Consider the following 19756-nt stretch of genomic DNA (forward strand, 5'->3'; position numbering starts at 1 on the left):
GAAAAATTGCTAGTAATTTTTCATTTTCACAAATGTGTACAGTCGTGGCCAAAAGTTTAGAGAATTACATAAATATTGGAAATTGGAAAAGTTGCTGCTTAAGTTTTTATAATAGCAATTTGCATATACTCCAGAATGTTATGAAGAGTGATCAGATGAATTGCATAGTCCTTCTTTGCCATGAAAATTAACTTAATCCCAAAAAAAAAACTTTCCACTGCATTTCATTGCTGTCATTAAAGGACCTGCTGAGATCATTTCAGTAATCGTCTTAATCGTTAACTCGAATGTTGACGAGCACAAGGCTGGAGATCATTATGTCAGGCTGATTGGGTTAAAATGGCAGACTTGACATGTTAAAAGGAGGGTGATGCTTGAAATCCTTGTTCTTCCATTGTTAACCATGGTGACCTGCAAAGAAACGCGTGCAGCCATCATTGCGTTGCATAAAAATGGCTTCACAGGCAAGGATATTGTGGCTACTAAGATTGCACCTCAATCATAAATTTATAGGATTATCAAGAACTTCAAGGAAAGAGGTTCAATTCTTGTTAAGAAGGCTTCAGGGCGTCCAAGAAAGTCCAGCAAGCGCCAGGATCGTCTCCTAAAGAGGATTCAGCTGCGGGATCGGAGTGCCACCGGTGCAGAGCTTGCTCAGGAATGGCAGCAGGCAGGTGTGAGCACATCTGCACGCACAGTGAGGCGAAGACTTTTGGAAGATGGCCTGGTGTCAAGAAGGGCAGCAAAGAAGCCACTTCTCTCCAAAAAAACCCATCAGGGACAGATTGATCTTCTGCAGAAAGTATGGTGAATGGACTGCTGAGGACTGGGGCAAAGTCATATTCTCCGATGAGGCCTCTTTCCGATTGTTTGGGGCATCTGGAAAAAGGCTTGTCCGGAGAAGAAAAGGTGAGCGCTACCATCAGTCCTGTGTCATGCCAACAGTAAAGCATCCTGAGACCATTCATGTGTGGGGTTGCTTCTCATCCAAGGGAGTGGGCTCACTCACAATTTTGCCCAAAAACACAGCCATGAATAAAGAATGGTACCAAAACACCCTCCAACAGCAACTTCTTCCAACAATCCAACAACAGTTTGGTGAAGAACAATGCATTTTCCAGCACGATGGAGCACCGTGGCATAAGGCAAAAGTGATAACTAAGTGGTTCGGGGACCAAAACTTTGACATTTTGGGTCCATGGCCTGGAAACTCCCCAGATCTTAATCCCATTGAGAACTTGTGGTCAATCCTCAAGAGGCGGGTGGACAAACAAAAACCCACTAATTCTGACAAACTCCAAGAAGTGATTATGAAAGAATGGGTTGCTATCAGTCAGGAATTGGCCCAGAAGTTGATTGAGAGCATGCCCAGTCGAATTGCAGAGGTCCTGAAAAAGAAGGGTCAACACTGCAAATACTGACTCTTTGCATAAATGTCATGTAATTGTCGATAAAAGCCTTTGAAACGTATGAAGTGCGTGTAATTATATTTCACTACATCACAGAAACAACTGAAACAAAGATCTAAAAGCAGTTTAGCAGCAAACTTTGTGAAAACTAATATTTGTGTCATTCTCAAAACTTTTGGCCACGACTGTACTTTGAAATCCTTAAACAAGTGTTTCTGCCTTCTTTGAGACACCTGTTTGCTGAAAAGTACCCTTTTCACCATTTAAAATGTTCGTACGGGGATGCTCTTTCCAAAATGGGGTCACTTCTTGGGGCTTTTAATTTTTGGGGACTTCAGGAATTTTTTAAATGTGACATAGCACCTAAAATCTATGTCTGCAAATTCAGGTCAGCAAAATCCATATTTTGCTGTTTGAATCTAGAGCCCTGCTATGTGTCCATACATCATTTTTTTTAGCACATATGGGATGTTGCCGTATTTGGGGGGAAATGGAAAACAAAATGTGGGGTGTATTTTGTCCTGTTACCTTTTGGGAAAGTGAAAAATGTGGATGTAAAGCAAATTGTTATAGAAAAAAATGTAATTTTTCATTTTCACTGCCAAGTGTTTCCTAATTCTAGGAAACACCCTTGAGGTCAAAATGCTCACTACACACCTTGAAAGATTCCTTGAGGGGTGTAGTTTCCAAAATGGGGTCACTTTTTGGGGGTTTCCACTGTAGGGCCACCTCAGGGTGTCTTCATATGCGACATACACTCACCTAAAGAATTATTAGGAACACCTGTTCTATTTCTCATTAATGCAATTATCTAGTCAACCAATCACATGGCAGTTGCTTCAATGCATTTAGGGCGGTGGTCCTGGTCAAGACAATCTCCTGAACTCCAAACTAAATGTCAGAATGGGAAAGAAAGGATATTTAAGCAATTTTGAGCGTGGCATGGTTGATGGTGCCAGACGGGCCGGTCTGAGTATTTCACAATCTGCTCAGTTACTGGGATTTTCACGCACAACCATTTCTAGGGTTTACAAAGAATGGTGTGAAAAGGGAAAAACATCAAGCATGCGGCAGTCCTGTGGGCAAAAATGCCTTGTGGATGCTAGAGGTCAGAGGAGAATGGGCCGACTGATTCAAGCTGATAGAAGGGCAACGTTGACTCAAATAACCGCTCGTTACAACCGAGGTATGCAGCAAAGCATTTGTGAAGCCACAACACGCGCAACCTTGAGGCGGATGGGCTACAACAGCAGAAGACCCCACCGGGTACCACTCATCTCCACTACAAATAGGAAAAAGAGGCTACAATTTGCACGAACTCACCAAAATTGGACTGTTGAAGACTGGAAAAATGTTGCCTGGTCTGATGAGTCTCGATTTCTGTTGAGACATTCAAATCATAGAGTCCGAATTTGGCGTAAACAGAATGAGAACATGTATCCATCCTCTGATGGCTACTTCCAGCAGGATAATGCACCATGTGCATTATCTCGAATCATTTCAAATTGGTTTCTTGAACATGACAATGAGTTCACTGTACTAAAATGGCCCCCACAGTCACCAGATCTCAACCCAATAGAGCATCTTTGGGATGTGGTGGAATGGGAGCTTTGTGCCCTGGATGTGCATCCCTCAAATCTCCATCAACTGCAAGATGCTATCCTATCAATATGGGCCAACATTTCTAAAGAATGCTATCAGCACCTTGTTGAATCAATGCCACGTAGAATTAAGGCAGTTCTGAAGGCAAAAGGGGGTCCACCGTATTAGTATGGTGTTCCTAATAATTCTTTAGGTGAGTGTAGCTCCCAATAACCATTCCAGCTAAATCGGCTCTCCAAAAGCCATATGGTGCTCCTTCCACTCTGAAGCTTTCTGTGTGCCCATACATCAGTTTTTGAGCACATATGGGGTGTTTCTGTAAACTCCAGAATCAGGGTAATAGATTTTGAGTTTTGTTTGGCTATTAACCCTTGATGTGTTGCAGAAAAAAAATGGATTAAAATGTAAAATCTGCAAAAAAAAATTATTCCCATTTTCCTTTAATTCTTGTGGGACACCTAAAGGGTTAGCAAAGTTTGTAAAATCAGTTTTAAATAGCTTGAGGGGTGTAGTTTCTAAAATGGGGTTATTTATGGGTGGTTTTTATTATGTAAGCCTCAAAAAGTGACTTCATAACTGAATTGGTCCTTAAAAAATTGGGTTTTGGAAAAAAAAAAAACTTTTTAAGATTTGCTTCTAAATTCTAAGCCTTCTAACGTCCCAAAAAAATAATGAAATGTCATTTTCAAAATGATCCAATCATGAAGTTGACATATGGGGAATGTAAAGTAATAACAATTTTTGGAGGTATTACTATCTATTTTAAAAGTAGAGAAATTGACATTTTGAAATTTACAAATTTTTCCACATTTTTTGTAAATTTGGCATTTTTTTCATAACTAAAATGAAATATTTTGACTCAAATTTAGCACTGTCATGAAGTACATTATGTGACAAGAAAATAATCTCAGAATGGCCTGGATAAGTAAAAGTGTTTTAAAGTTATCACCTCATAAAGTGACACATTTGCTAAAAATGGCCTGGTCCTTAAGGTGAAAAATGGCAGGGGTTAAGCACACCAAGAAGAAACTCTGATTCATATGCTGACGGTGTAATCATCTTACTATGATCTGCGGTAAATGAATGAAAATTCAGGTGTGACACCTTTAAAATAATATATTTGCAAACCATGTTTTTTTTTTTTAACCAAAAGCTTAGAATGCTATAAAATAACAAACTTAAATACTCATCTTACCAGTCCATCACTGCTTACATGCTCCAATTCCGAAGTTCCCTGCCAGTCTCTGTATCCTATCCAACCACCTGTATCCTGGATAATCTATTTTAAAAACTTTCTTAATGTTTTTTTCTTAGGACTTACCTATTGATGGCCTATAAGTAGGGCAGTGCTTCTCAATTATTTTCTGTCATGCCCCCCCTAGGAAGAAGAAAACATTTCGCGCCCCCCGCGCGACTGTAAATAGTATCATTTGTCTATAAAATTGTTATAAGTACACCTCTGCATAACACTGTATCCTTATTAATGTATAAGAGAATAAAAAAAGAAAGAAATGTGGATCGGACACACACTTATGGGGGGATCTGTGGATGACGGACACTTATGAGGGGATCTGTGGATGACGGACACTTATGGGGGGATCTGTGGATGACGGACACTTATGGGGGGATCTGTGGATGACGGACACTTATGGGGGGGATCTGTTGATGACGGACACTTATGGGGGGATCTGTGGATGACGGACACTTATGGGGGGATCTGTGGATGACAGACACTTATGGGGGGATCTGTGGATGACAGACACTTATGGGGGGATCTGTGGATGACAGACACTTATGGGGGGGATCTGTGGATGACGGACACTTATGGGGGGATCTGTGGATGACGGACACTTATGGGGGGATCTGTGGATGACGGACACTTATGGGGGGATCTGTGGATGACGGACACTTATGGGGGGATCTGTGGATGACGGACACTTATGGGGGGATCTGTGGATGACGGACACTTATGGGGGGATCTGTGGATGACGGACACTTATGGGGGGATCTGTGGATGACGGACACTTATGGGGGGATCTGTGGATGACGGACACTTATGGGGGGATCTGTGGATGACGGACACTTATGGGGGGATCTGTGGATGACGGACACTTATGGGGGGATCTGTGGATGACGGACACTTATGGGGGGATCTGTGGATGACGGACACTTATGGGGGGATCTGTGGATGACGGACACTTATGGGGGGATCTGTGGATGACGGACACTTATGGGGGGATCTGTGGATGACGGACACTTATGGGGGGATCTGTGGATGACGGACACTTATGAGGGGGATCTGTGGCTGGCACTGTTATATATGTGCCATCCACAGACCCCCCACCCCATAACAGTGCCATCCACAGTGCCCCCCAGCCCATAACAGTGCCATCCACAGACCCCCACCCCTTAACTGTGCCATCCACAGATTCCGTGTGCCCGCCGCCGTTTAAAGTTATTAAACATGCCCCCCTCACTCCTAATAGTACTGTATATCCGAATTTCTTCTGTATAATGCCGGCAGGCGGGCCGGGCGGCCGGCGCGTCCCTCAGTGACGTCACTTGTCTGCGCCGCCTGCTTCATTCATAAAGCAGGCGGCGCAGGAACGTGACATCACTGAGGGACGCGCCGGCCGCCCGACCTGCCTGCCGGCATTATACAGAAGAAATTCGCACACCCCAAAGGCCGGCCCTGAACGAGCCCCCCTTTACGGAGCCTGGCGCCCCCCCTGGAGGCACTGAAGTAGGGTAAGTTATCATTATCTTTGCTGGGATTGGCTAGGATCCAACTCGCGACAATAAGTTGTTTTCAGTAGCTGTGGCACTGGAACCAGGCTCCATAACTACTGAGTTCCATACACTCTTTAGTGGCCATGCCTGGTTACTGCAGAGCTGCTCCTACTCACTTAAATGGGAGCTGATTGGCAGGGGTGATCCTAAGGTTAGGTCTAGAGATAAGCAAATTTCTAAAAAGTGTGATTTGGCTGATTCACCGAATTTTATAAAATAATTCACTTTGTGACGAATAACTTCATTGCGAAGTGCATTTTTTTGTAAGTAGCAGGTGCAATGACAGGGAGCAGCGATAGCGCCGCCCCCCCGTCATTGTACCCCTCAGATGCCGCGTTCATAAATGATTGCGAAATCTGAGTGTAAAAACAGTGTGAAATTAACATAATTTTTTTTTTTATCAAACTTACCGCCTCCATTTGCTTGTGATGGGCCAGCCACCGCCATCTTGCTTGAAGATCTGGAGCGAAATCTTGTGCGACGCGCCATGTGTCACCACGCACCGGATTTGGACGAGATCTTCAATCAAGATGGAGGCTGGCGCCCCGTCGGGAGCAAATGGAGGAGGTAAGATAGTTTTTATTTTTTACACTATTTTAGGTTAAATCGATTCGCTGACACAAAGCACGAGGGAATTCGGATTCGAGGCAAATCGAATTATCCTTAAATTCGGATCGAATTCCACTTTGTGGGATTCGATTCGCTCATTTCTAGTTAGGTCATTCTGAGTTCTGGAAATTCCATTAATAGTCTTCAATAAAATTCTTCTACCATTTTGCTACTGTGGAATATATGAATCTAACTTCTCCTGACTCTCTTGGCTCTCTTTGCTCTCCTCCTTTATAATCTCATAGCAACTGGGAGGAGAACAGAGGATGCAGCTGGGAGATCAGACTATGGAGAGGGGGATAGGAAACAAGATATCTTAGCGTGCAAATCACACAGATGGTAAAATTGGGAAAAAATGGCAATTTGAATTCATAACATTTTTGTGTTTTTTTTATCTTTTTAAAAACATTTGTTTCTTTTTCTTTACACCTTTTGGTCCCTTCAGTAGATCACATGTACCCTAGACTGCAATAGAATACTATTGGAGTTTATTGGATTTCACAGGCTGTCTATCAGGCCATGCCTTAGGCCTAGCTTTACAGGCAGCTTGCTATGATAGGCCTGGGAGCTTTCGCAAGGCTGTCATAGCAACCGATCAGAGTGACACAATTTCACTACGGGGACTCCAATTTGAGGGCAAAGGGAGCTATCTACCTCTGTCTAAAGGCTTATGCACATGACCGTGCCGTGTTCTGTGGTCTGCAAATTGTGGACCCGCAAAACATAGATGGATGCCGCCCATGTGCATTCTGCAATTTGCAGAACAGAACGGGACACCCATAATAGAAATACCTATTCTTGTCTGCAAAACAGACAAGAATAGGATATGTTCTATTTTTTGTGGCCACACAGAACAGAGCAACGGATGCGGACAGCAAACGGAGTATGGTCCGCATTTTTTGTGACCCCATTGAAGTGAATGGGTTGACATCCGAGCATCAAAAAATGCAGTTCGGATGTGGAAACAAACTATGTTCGTGTGCATGAGCCCTAATACCAAAGATGCTTGGGTTACTATTGACAGCAGCATCTGAGGGGTTAAGTGACCAGGATCTGAGTTATCTCTGTTCATCTTCACTGACGGCAGGTGTACACAATACACGGACAGGCTCCTTCTGCAATGGTGAGATTGAAGCTAGCTCTGATTCTGGCAGTTTATAGCTTACAAGCTATAGTCAAAAGTGACCCCAGCATCTAAGTGGTTCCCTCTGTACACCTTAGGCCCTCCCCCCTCAATTTGACTGCAGGGTTCCTATATGGTAGACATAGCAGCCTCCTGTTAAGCTTTGTGAAGAATTAATACCTAAATCTACATTTTATTGGAAAAATGAAATTTTTACTTATCCCAGCCCAATTTTAATAAATTCTATGAAACATATGTGGGGTAAAAATGCTCACCACAATCCTAGATGAATTCCTTGAGGGTTGAAAGTTTGCAAAATTTTTGGGGGTGTGGTACCTATGTTTGGTACCTTAAGGCTTTTCCAAGCCTGAAATAGTCAATAAAAAACATTCAAAATAATAGGGACAACCAAAATCCACCAGGTGCATTTCCACTTCTGAAGCTCGTATTTAGTCAAGTAGCAATCTAGTGCCACTTAAGATATTTCTAAAAAGTGCAGAATTAGGGAAACAAATATTGAGCTTTTTTTCTATTTTACCATCTGTTGGATAAAAAAAAAAGTATTCAATTAAAAATTGGCAACAGGAACTGAAATATTTAAATTTCACTTCCATTTTGCATTAATTCCTGTGAAACACCTAAAGGGTTAACAAGCTTTGTAAATGCCATTTTGAATACTTTGTGGGGTACAGTTTTAAAAGGTGGTGATTTGAGGGAGATTTCTAATATATAGGTGTCCGAAAGCTCAGTTAGAACAGAATTGGTCGCGTAAAAATATAGTAAGTTTTAGAAATTTTCTTGACAATTTTGCTAAAATGGAAAATGCAAATGTGATCGCACACTACATCCAGCACTCTGCCCTCCATGCTGGATGAGACATTGGTTTATATTTTGGCCAAAGCATAGTAAGCCACTCACCGCGTCAAGGTCGTCTCATGAGTGGTCCCTAACTCTTGTTCCTACCTGTTCATGGGCCATGACAGCCACATAAAATCCAGGGAATGCAGGTCAGCATGCAAGCCAAGTACACTTTGCTTGTAACCCCGTCCGGTGCCATTACAGCTTTCATCGGATCCAGGGATGCAAGTACCAACATGCATGCTGAACCCACCATATACTTCTCCTGGAGCCAGATGGCTAATGGTAGGTTCTATACAAGCAGACTCAGTTTTATACTGACTTTAAAACCAGCCTCAAGGACAGATTAACTGGTCAGGTGTGCAATGACTCCAAGGAGATCGCCACGCCTCCAATATATACTACAAAGAAAAAAATAAGGGGTTGGGTCAGCACAACCTGCCTGCAGGTGCACATCACTATGGCGAAATACATATACAAACGGAAAATGCAAATGTGATCGCACACTACATCCAGCACTCTGCCCTCCATGCTGGATGAGACATTGGTTTATATTTTGGCCAAAGCATAGTAAGCCACTCACCGCGTCAAGGTTGTCTCATGAGTGGTCCCTAACTCTTGTTCCTACCTGTTCATGGGCCATGACAGCCACATAAAATCCAGGGAATGCAGGTCAGCATGCAAGCCAAGTACACTTTGCTTGTAACCCCGTCCGGTGCCATTACAGCTTTCATCGGATCCAGGGATGCAAGTACCAACATGCATGCTGAACCCACTACTTCTCCTGCTGGCTCCAGGAGAAGTATATGGTGGGTTCAGCATGCATGTTGGTACTTGCATCCCTGGATCCGATGAAAGCTGTAATGGCACCGGACGGGGTTACAAGCAAAGTGTACTTGGCTTGCATGCTGACCTGCATTCCCTGGATTTTATGTGGCTGTCATGGCCCATGAACAGGTAGGAACAAGAGTTAGGGACCACTCATGAGACGACCTTGACGCGGTGAGTGGCTTACTATGCTTTGGCCAAAATATAAACCAATGTCTCATCCAGCATGGAGGGCAGAGTGCTGGATGTAGTGTGCGATCACATTTGCATTTTCCGTTTGTATATGTATTTCGCCATAGTGATGTGCACCTGCAGGCAGGTTGTGCTGACCCAACCCCTTATTTTTTTCTTTGTAGTATATATTGGAGGCGTGGCGATCTCCTTGGAGTCATTGCACACCTGACCAGTTAATCTGTCCTTGAGGCTGGTTTTAAAGTCAGTATAAAACTGAGTCTGCTTGTATAGAACCTACCATTAGCCATCTGGCTCCAGGAGAAGTATATGGTGGGTTCAGCATGCATGTTGGTACTTGCATCCCTGGATCCGATGAAAGCTGTAATGGCACCGGACGGGGTTACAAGCAAAGTGTACTTGGCTTGCATGCTGACCTGCATTCCCTGGATTTTATGTGGCTGTCATGGCCCATGAACAGGTAGGAACAAGAGTTAGGGACCACTCATGAGACAACCTTGACGCGGTGAGTGGCTTACTATGCTTTGGCCAAAATATAAACCAATGTCTCATCCAGCATGGAGGGCAGAGTGCTGGATGTAGTGTGCGATCACATTTGCATTTTCCGTTTGTATATGTATTTCGCCATAGTGATGTGCACCTGCAGGCAGGTTGTGCTGACCCAACCCCTTATTTTTTTTAATTTTGCTAAAATACTGGTAAACGTATTAACATCATCACAAAAAATGAATAAACAAAACTGCATATAAAAAATGATAGCACCAAAAAGAAAAAGGCATAACACAGCTAACAATATATATAAACTTTATTAATGTACCAAAAAGAATATAGAGTAAAATACAATGACAAACAATGCAATGGTGGATAAAAGACACACAGGATAGATAAAGTGATCACAATCTGGATGATATACTAGAACAATTGATGAATAGGTCAAAAATGTGCTAAATAGTTAATCAATACCCAAACTGGGAATAATTTACACCCCTTGAGGAAGCTTACGCGGAACGCGCGTCGGGGCTGTGGATTACTATTCTGGTATTTAAGGGGATTACTTATTTATTATACTGTTCATTATATTGTCCATTTACACTGTACTTTGCACTCTGCACTTTATATATATGTATTGTATCTGGCCTCAGTATCTTGTTCATGGCTTTTGATCAGGTCTTTGCACTTTATTCCCAGTTTGGGTATTGATTAACTATTTAGCACCTTTTTGACCTATTCATCAATTGTTCTAGTAAATCATCCAGATTGTGATCCCTTTATTCATCCTGTGTGTCTTTTATCCACCATTGCATTGTTTGTCATTGTATTTTACTCTATATTCTTTTTGTTACATTAAAGTTTATATGTATTGTTAGCTGTGTTATGCCTTTTTCTTTTTGGTGCTGACATTTGGTATGTAGGCCTAGCACTCATACTAATTTTTTGAGCTGTTTACTATTGGTGCGCATATAAAAAATGATCTCAACATAAAATTCACATATAGTAAATATTTATTATTAATAATTTTGTGAGGTATGGCTATCCGACTTGAAAGCAGAAAAAATAAAATTGCAGAAATTGCAAATTTTGTTAAAACTTTGTTAAATTTGGAATTAGAAACAAAATATAATCATACAAAATTTACCAATAACATGAAGTAGAATGTGTCACGAAAAAAAAATCTCAAAAAGAGACACGTCAGATTGAAAATATTGTTATTTGTCCTTAAAACCAACATTTTCTCGGTCTTGATAGGCATATTCCTGCATTAGAATGGCTTTTAACAGATATAGAGTCAGGTCCATAAATATTGGGACATCGACACAATTGTAAAATTTTTGGCTTTATACACCACCACAATGGATTTGAAATGAAACAAACAAGATGTGCTTTAACTGCAGACTGCCAGCTTTAATTTGAGGGTATTTACATCCAAATCAGGTGAACGGTCTAGGAATTACAACAGTTTGCATGTGCGCCTCCCACTTGTTAAGGGACCAAAAGTAATGGGACAATTGGCTTCTCAGCTGTTCCATGGCCAGGTGTGTGTTATTCCCTCATTATCCCAATTACAATGAGCAGATAAAAGGTCCAGAGTTAATTTCAAGTGTGCTATTTGCATTTGGAATCTGTTGCTGTCAACTCTCAAGATGAGATCCAAAGAGCTGTCACTATCAGTGAAGCAAGCCATCATTAGGCTTAAAAAACAAAACAAACCCATCAGAGAGATATAAAAAACATTAGGCGTGGCCAAAACAACTGATTAGAACATTCTTAAAAAGAAGGGAATGCAGCGGTGAGCTCAGCAACACCAAAAGACGCGGAAGACCACGGAAAACAACTGTGGTGGATGACCGAAGAATTCTTTCCCTGGTGAAGAAAACACCCTTCACAACAGTTGGCCAAATCAAGAACACTCTCCAGGAGGTAGGTGTATGTGTGTCAAAGTCAACAATCAATAGAAGACTTCACCAGAGTGAATACAGAGGGTTCACCACAAGATGTAAACCATTGGTGAGCCTCAAAAACAGGAATGTCAGATTAGAGTTTGTCAAACGACATCTAAAAAATCATATGGACAGATGAGACCAAGATCAACTTGTACCAGAGTGATGAGAAGAGAAGAGTATGGAGAAGGAAAAGAACTGCTCATGATCCTAAGTATACCACCTCATCAGTGAAGCATGGTGGTGGTAGTGTCATGGCGTGGGCATGCAACGGATTTGCAACCAAGTATTAAAAAGTGAAAGTTTGATATATGATTATTATTATGTTCCATTACTTTTGGTCTCTTAACAAGTGGGAGGCACATATGCAAACTGTTGTAATTCCTACACCGTTCACCTGATTTGGATGTAAATACCCTCAAATTAAAGCTGACAGTCTGCAGTTAAAGCACATCTTGTTTGTTTCATTTCAAATCCATTGTGGTGGTGTATAGAGCCAGAAATGCTAGAATTGTGTCCCAATATTTATGGACCTGACTGTACTTATGTAGGTCCTGAGCCTTTTTCACCATGTAAGCAAATCGCTCTGCCATATATCCTGTATGTAGCACTTCATGTAGGTGTATCCAACCAAACCCATGATGTACTTTTTTCTCTGCCACAGCTCCAGCACCACACTTACAATGCCCAGTTAGTTTACAGCTACCTTGCAACCAGCTAGTTACATAGACTCTCCTCTATCACTGCCGCTGTTGCTGCTTTAACATGCTCATGGAGATAACATCACAAATAACTGCTGCATGGACATGGTTATGTGACAACAGCCCATAAGTAGATACATTGGAGCAATGAGGATAAAATAAATACGTTATAGAATTATAGCTACCATTATAAATGGTTGTTTTAAAAGATGTTGGTGCAAACCAGATAACTCCTTTAACACTTGCCTGCTGCGGGATGCGACTTAAGCCCCAGTGCTATGCAGGTACAGCGTGTTGATTGGGTGGGTGCAGGAAAAAAAATTGATATATTAGGTATTGCCACGTCCATATCAACCGGTTCTATAAAAATATCACATGATCCATCCTGTCAGGTGAATGCTGTAAAAATAAATAAAAACAGTGCCAAAACAGCCATTTTATGGTCACCTTGACTCACAGAAGTGTAATACCAAGTGATCAAAAATCTGTGTGTACCCCAAAATGGTACCAATCAAACCATCATCTTATCAACAAAAAAAAGAGATCCTACATAAGACAATCGCTCAAAAAAAGGATCTTAGAATATAGTAACACAAAAACAAGATTTTTTTTTTCAAAAATGCTTTTGCTGTGTAATACTTAACAAAAATAAAAATAATATACATATTAGGTATCGTCACATCTGTAACAACTTAATCTATAAAAATATCACATGATATACTCCCTCAGATGAATGCTCTAAATAAATAAAAATAAAAACAGTGCCAAAACAGCCATTTTTTGGTCACCTTGACTCACAGAAGTGAAATACCAAGTGATCAAAAACCTGTATGTACCCCAAAATGGTACCAATGAAACCATCATCTCATCCCCCCAAAAATGAGATCCTACATTAGACAATCACAAAAAAATATGGATCTTAGAATATGGTAACACAAAAAAGATATTTTTCTTTTCAAAAATACTTTTGCTGTGTAATACTTAACAAAAATAAAAATAATATACATATTAGGTATCGTCACATCTGTAACAACTTAATCTATAAAAATATCACATGATATACTCCCTCAGATGAATGCTGTAAAAAAAAAATAAACTGTGCCAAAACAGCCATTTTTGGTCACCTTGTTTCACAAAAAGTGTAATGCCAAGTGATCAAGAAGTTGTATATACTCCAAAATGGTACCAATCAAACCATCATCTCATCCCACAAAAAATGAGCCTTTACTTAAGACAATCGACTCAAAATTAAAAAAATATGGCTTTTAGAAAATGGCAACACAAAAACAAGATGTTATTCTTTTCAAAAATGTTTTTACTGTACGGTGTAAAACTTAAAAAAAAATACAAAAAATTTGATATATTAGGTATTGCCACGTCCAATACAACTGGCTCTATAAAAATATCATATGATCTGTCTTAAAAGTAGAAAAATTATATTTTAGAAAATTGTGTATTTTTTCAAATTTTTGGTAAATTTTAGATTTTTAAAAAAAATAAAGGTGAAATATATCGACTCAAATTTTCCAATCAGAATGGCTTGGATAAGTAAAGGCGTTCCAAAGTTATTATACTTGTCAGATTTGCACAAAATGGCCTGGGCAGGAAGGTGAAAACAGGCCTGGGGTAGAGGAGGTTAATGGGTTAAAGAGTTTCCTGATATTTAGTTAGTTTCATAAACTGTCACGGCAGGGAGTGGGGGAAACCCCCCACCGTGCGGTGTCAAAGAGTAAAGGGGATCAGCCTGGCCAAAAGGAGTAATAAGGGAGCAGGTCACCTCCTACCGCGTCCCTAATCCTCTCCCTGATTCCTCACAGTATGAGCGGACCCCGATGGTAGGGCGACTCATACTCAGGATACCTAGAGACCCTAAGTCGCCCTGGTAATCCCCCACTTAGGAGCAGGAGAGAGACAACCTGTTCATCCCAGTCATGGAGGAACAGGAGTCTCTATCTGAGGCCAGGCTGCAAGGAGAGGGGAACACATACAGCTATAGAGATGGCAGGTAAGCGAGACTAGTAACACACTTACCTGCCACAGACACACTGACTGGAACCCGTGCACAAGTGCTGGTGTCCACACCAACATTAAAAGGACACACCACAACCACACAGGAACCCAGGACACCCATAGCTGCAATAAACATGAGACACCATAAAAACCATCTATGACCACAAGGGTGGCCCTCACTGGACAGATGGAAAATGAAGACCAGGAGGCTAGCTCCAGCATACACCATGGCTGGAGTACCCCCTCAGCTACAGGCATCCAGCAGAGGCTAAATAGCCCAAGCAGCCACACCCACACACACATAAACCCAGTGTTAACAAAACACTAGGAAGGGAGTTAACCCTTCCAACACCAGACAAGGGAAGAAAGCCACTTAAAGGGGAAGTGCACACACAAGCATAGAAAGCTACACGTTGCCGCAGGCAACAACATGCGTGGCAACCATGTCACGGCAATCACCCAGAAGGCCGAGACACTGCCACCGCATGCTCACACTGCAACACGTTGCCGCGGGCAACTGCAAGTGTAGCAACAGTGTCACAGCGCACACCATAGGCCGTGACATAAACCTGTAGTAAATAGTGACATAATGCAGCATAACCTCACCAAGTAGTAACTTTAGAGCCCGCTAAGCAAAATGTTACCCCAAGATTCCAAAAAGCACAATTAACTGTGCCGGGTAATGTAGCTCAGGTTCATTGTGGCTTAAAGTTCTTTTCATACCTGACGGGGCGTTTCATAAGTCTCGTCTGGGTTCATATTGTCTGTATGTTCCAAAATTCCCTCTTGGCCAAATCCCTCTTCATTCTGAAATAGAAAGAAAAATAGCGATATAGAAAACCAAATGAAGATGTTTTTAATAACATACACAGCGCTAGTGTTAATTGCAACTATTAATCACTAGAAATATCCTCTAGTGAATACTATTTCTTGAATAAAGTATGTTATGGTGAAACATCTCAGAAAAGAACAAAAATAGAACGCACTAAATCTTTGATGTATTTTAGGCTCTAACACAGCAGTCAACCAGACAGAACTGAACACATTAGGAGCTCACTAGCTATATTTTTCAGGATAGATTTTCTGGTAACATATACACTAGAGATGAGCAAATCAATTCTGAACAAATCAGATTTGTTATGAATATCACAAAAATTCTGCTGCCAAATAAATCAGAAGTTCTGGCTTTTTTGCTTCAGACGAAAACTTTGTTAAATTTGAAATTATTTTATAAGTAGAAACAAAATATATCACACAAAATTTACCAATAACATGAAGTAGAATATTTTACGAAAAAACAATCTCATAAGCAGAGATTGTTTTTTTTTGGACCCATTATTTTATTTTTAGGGGGAAAGAAAAAAAACCCTGCAATTTTAACATTATTTTGTGGAATTTATTTGTGGTGTTCACTGTGTGGTAAAAATAACATAACTTTATTATGCAGATCACTACTGTGATGGTATATTTTTATTTACTATTTTTCCATTCCTCCTTAAAGGGGTTGTCCGAGTTATGAAAAAAATAATATAGCACTGAAAATCTGATATATAACTGAGCTAAGCAAGTTTTATGCAAAAAAAAAATATATATTTCCTCATTTCCCTGGTTCTTTTCTGGCCCTTTGTTTACATGCAATAAAAACAATCTCTGCCCCTCCCCCTGCTCTGCTAAGGGAGTGAATACAAGAGCTGCCCTGAGTGACATGTCTGCCTGCTGGGAGACTCTGCAGCATGTTGTATGTGTAGGACTACAAGTCCCAGCTGTATAATGACACTGCTAAGGGAGTGGATACAAGAGCTGCCCTGAGTGACATGTCTGCCTGCTGGGAGACTCTGCAGCATGTTGTATGTGTAGAACTACAAGTCCCACCTGTATAATGACACTGCTAATACACACAGGATCTTCCCCTACCTTCTTGTGCAATGCTTTCTCTAGTATATCAGCTCCAGTGCCCAGCATTGTCTCCTCACTGCCTGCAGAGCTTTGCAGCTGAAGGGGTTAAGAATCCTAGCAGAGAGTAGACGGCAGTGAAGGGGGGCATGGCCAGCACAGTGACGTCTTGTTTACAGGCTTGTAAACGACCTTTATCAGAGCAGGGAGAGAAGCTGACATCACAGGTCATGTGACCCTCAGTGAAATCTGAGAAACCAGCCACTGGAGATAAAGTGAGTTAATTGGAAAGCTGTTACATTTGTTTAGTTAGGCTGTAAGCTCCCCAACTGCCCCCCCCCCCCCATCCTCCAAACTGAAGGGGGAGAGGGATCTGCTGCTTTAGCTGTTCACATCTCTGGTTTGGTAGCAGCTACAGATATGAGCTTAGTATTGCCATGTCAAGCTTTTAAACAATACCAGAATGATAGCATTATCTTCACTATATGGGAAGATATCACTGTTAGAAATCGGGATGCAGTGAATGCATCTGAAATTTAAAGCAAAAGCAGGTTAAAACAGTGTGATAATAAATTAGAATATGCAACCTGCAATTCAGCAATGTTCAGCATATAGAAATTCCAGAAGAGCTGTAGCTAGGGAGGGTTCAGAGGTATACCAGCAATTGCACATAGGACCTGGTATCTAAGAGGGCTCAAGGGTGCTTTTGTCAAATACAGTGCCTTGTGTAGGCATTTATCGCATTTATTTGATGTTCTTCCAGTTTTTGAATCTATAAGAACCATGATGGTTCAGAATAAAACATAAAAAAAGTTTTATAGCCTCAAACATCAGCTACAACACCATAAAAAGAGTTTTAAAAAACCTTAAAAAAATATATTAAAAAAACGAAAAAATATTCCATAGAATAAAAAAAAATACATAAATAACAAAAAATATAAACATAGGCATCACTGCGTCCAAAAAAGCCTGTACAATTAAAATATAGCAATATTTTTTCAATACGGGAAATGGTATAATGGAAAAAAGGGTCAAAATGGCTTCTCTTACCCAAAAAATGTACACTGAACAAAAATATAAACGCAACATTTTTGGTTTTGCTCCCATTTTGCATGAGCTGAACTCAAAGATCTGAAACATTTTCTACATACACAAAAGACCCATTACTCTCAAATATTGCTCACAAATCTGTCTAAATCTGTGTAAGTGAGCACTTCTTCTTTTGCCGAGATAATCCATCCCACCTTACAGGTGTGGCATATCAAGGTGCTGATTAGACAGCATGAATATTGCACAGGTGTGCCTTAAACTGCCCACAATGAAAGACCACTCTGAAATGTGCCCAGTTTTGCCTTACTGGGGGGGAAGGGGGGGGGGCAGAAAACCAGTCAGTATCTTGTGTGGCTACCATTTTCCTTTATGCAGTGCAACAAATCTCCATCGCATAGAGTTGATCAGTATTGATTGTAGCCTGTGGAATGTTGGCCCAGTCCTCTTCAAAAGCTGTGCGAAGTTGCAGAATATTAGTAGGAACTGGAACACGCTGTCGTATACGCCAATCCAGAGCATCCCAAACATGCTCAATGGGTGATGTGTCCGGGCCATGCAAGAACTGGGATGTTTTCAGCTTCCAGGAATTGTTTACAGATCCTTGCAATATGGGGCCGTGCATTATCATGCTGCATGAGATGATGGTCGTGGGTGAATGGCACAACAATGTGCCATAAGATCTCATCATGGTATCTCTGTGCATTCAAAATGCCATCAATAAAATGCACCTGTGTTCATTGTCCATAACATACACCTGCCCATACCATAACCCCACCGCCACCATGGGCCACTCGATCCACAACGTTGACGTCAGCAAACCACTCACCCACACGATGCCACACACGCTGTCTGCCATCTGCCCTGAACAGTAAAAACCGGGACTCATCTGTGAGCAGAACACCTCTCCAACTTGACAGATGCCATCGAATGTGAGCATTTTCCCACTCAAGTTGGTTACGACAATGAACTGCAGTCAGGTCCAGACCCTGATGAGGACAACGAGCATGCAGATGAGCTTTCTTGAGACGGTTTATGCAGAAATTCTTTGGTTATGCAAACCAATTGTTGCTGCAGTTGCCCGGGTGGCTGGTCTCAGATGATCATGGAGGTGAACATGCTGGATGTGGAGGTCATTTGCTGGTGTGGTTACACGTGGTCTGCGGTTGTGAGGTTGGATGTACTGCCAAATTCTCTTAAACACCTTTGGAGATGGCTTATGGTAGAGAAATGAACATTCATTGCATGGGCAACAGCTCTGGTAGACATTCCTGCAGTGTCACGACCATGGTCATGGTCGTGGTTCCTTGAGCCGCATGCGGTGGATGAGGGTTTCCCCTACTCTCATCCGTGACAGTATGACCACAATGGCTCCTTGCTGCGAAACCTTCTAAAGAGGGTGCAGCATGTATCGCCGTCTGTTGATGGGGTGCATGCACATTCTCCGGAGGGAGAGCATTATGGGGGTTTCACCGTTAACGGCGCGGTGAGTGGCTTTTCCCCGCCATTCGATTCTCACCGTTGTCTGTATTGGTGCCCCCTTACTTTGTCATTCCCCTTCCCCCATCACAGTGTGTGTTTGTGTGGGTGTGGCTACTTGGACTATTTAGCCTCTGCTGGAAGCCTGTAGCTGAGGGGTACTCCAGGCATGTCATCCTCCTGGTATCCAGGGGCAGACTGACCGGTCGGGCACTTCGGACATGGTCCGAGGGCCCGGCCGGGATGGGGGCCCGCCGCAGAATAACATTATGTGTTAATGTTATGCCCAGCACCCTGATTCCGAATGTTATGCTGGCCTGGTAATGGCAGCGGGCCCCGCTCACTGTAATACTAATATTCATATGTGAACAACTTGAAATCCTCTCCCTCTGAGCTCTCTGTACTCACAAACTCAGTAGCAGGCCGGGCGGCAGCGCAACTCTTCCTGTGTCCCGCCCTGTATGTCCATATATGGAGTCAGTGCTTGTGTATTCTAATTTAGCCTGTATTTCAGAAAAGTTTCTGCTAGGATTCGAACCCACGACCTTCTGTAAAAATATGAGACTTCTACTGACTGAAAAAATATGAGACTTCTACTGTTATAGCTGGCTAAGTGTACATCTATACACATGACTGCTGCCCTAACACACCCAGCACTGCTATATCTCTATATGACAGCTGTCCCAGCACACTCAGCTCTACTATATCTCTATATATGATAGATTCCCACGCACACCCAGCTCTGCTACATCTATACACATGACAGCTACACCAGCG

The 19756-nt window shown here is 41.8% G+C and overlaps 1 protein-coding gene across 1 annotated transcript in view; it reads right to left on the bottom strand.

The window, feature by feature from the left end:
- Positions 1–19756, bottom strand: part of SNCA (synuclein alpha) — a 163934-nt gene that overhangs the window by 45443 nt on the left and 98735 nt on the right. The window contains exon 5 of the mRNA XM_040420482.1: positions 15284–15367. Coding sequence (XP_040276416.1) covers positions 15284–15367 — 84 coding nt within the window. The remainder of the gene's footprint in view (positions 1–15283; positions 15368–19756) is intronic.

Source organism: Bufo bufo, chromosome 2, assembly GCF_905171765.1.
Source record: "Bufo bufo chromosome 2, aBufBuf1.1, whole genome shotgun sequence".
Classification (NCBI taxonomy): domain Eukaryota; kingdom Metazoa; phylum Chordata; class Amphibia; order Anura; family Bufonidae; genus Bufo; species Bufo bufo.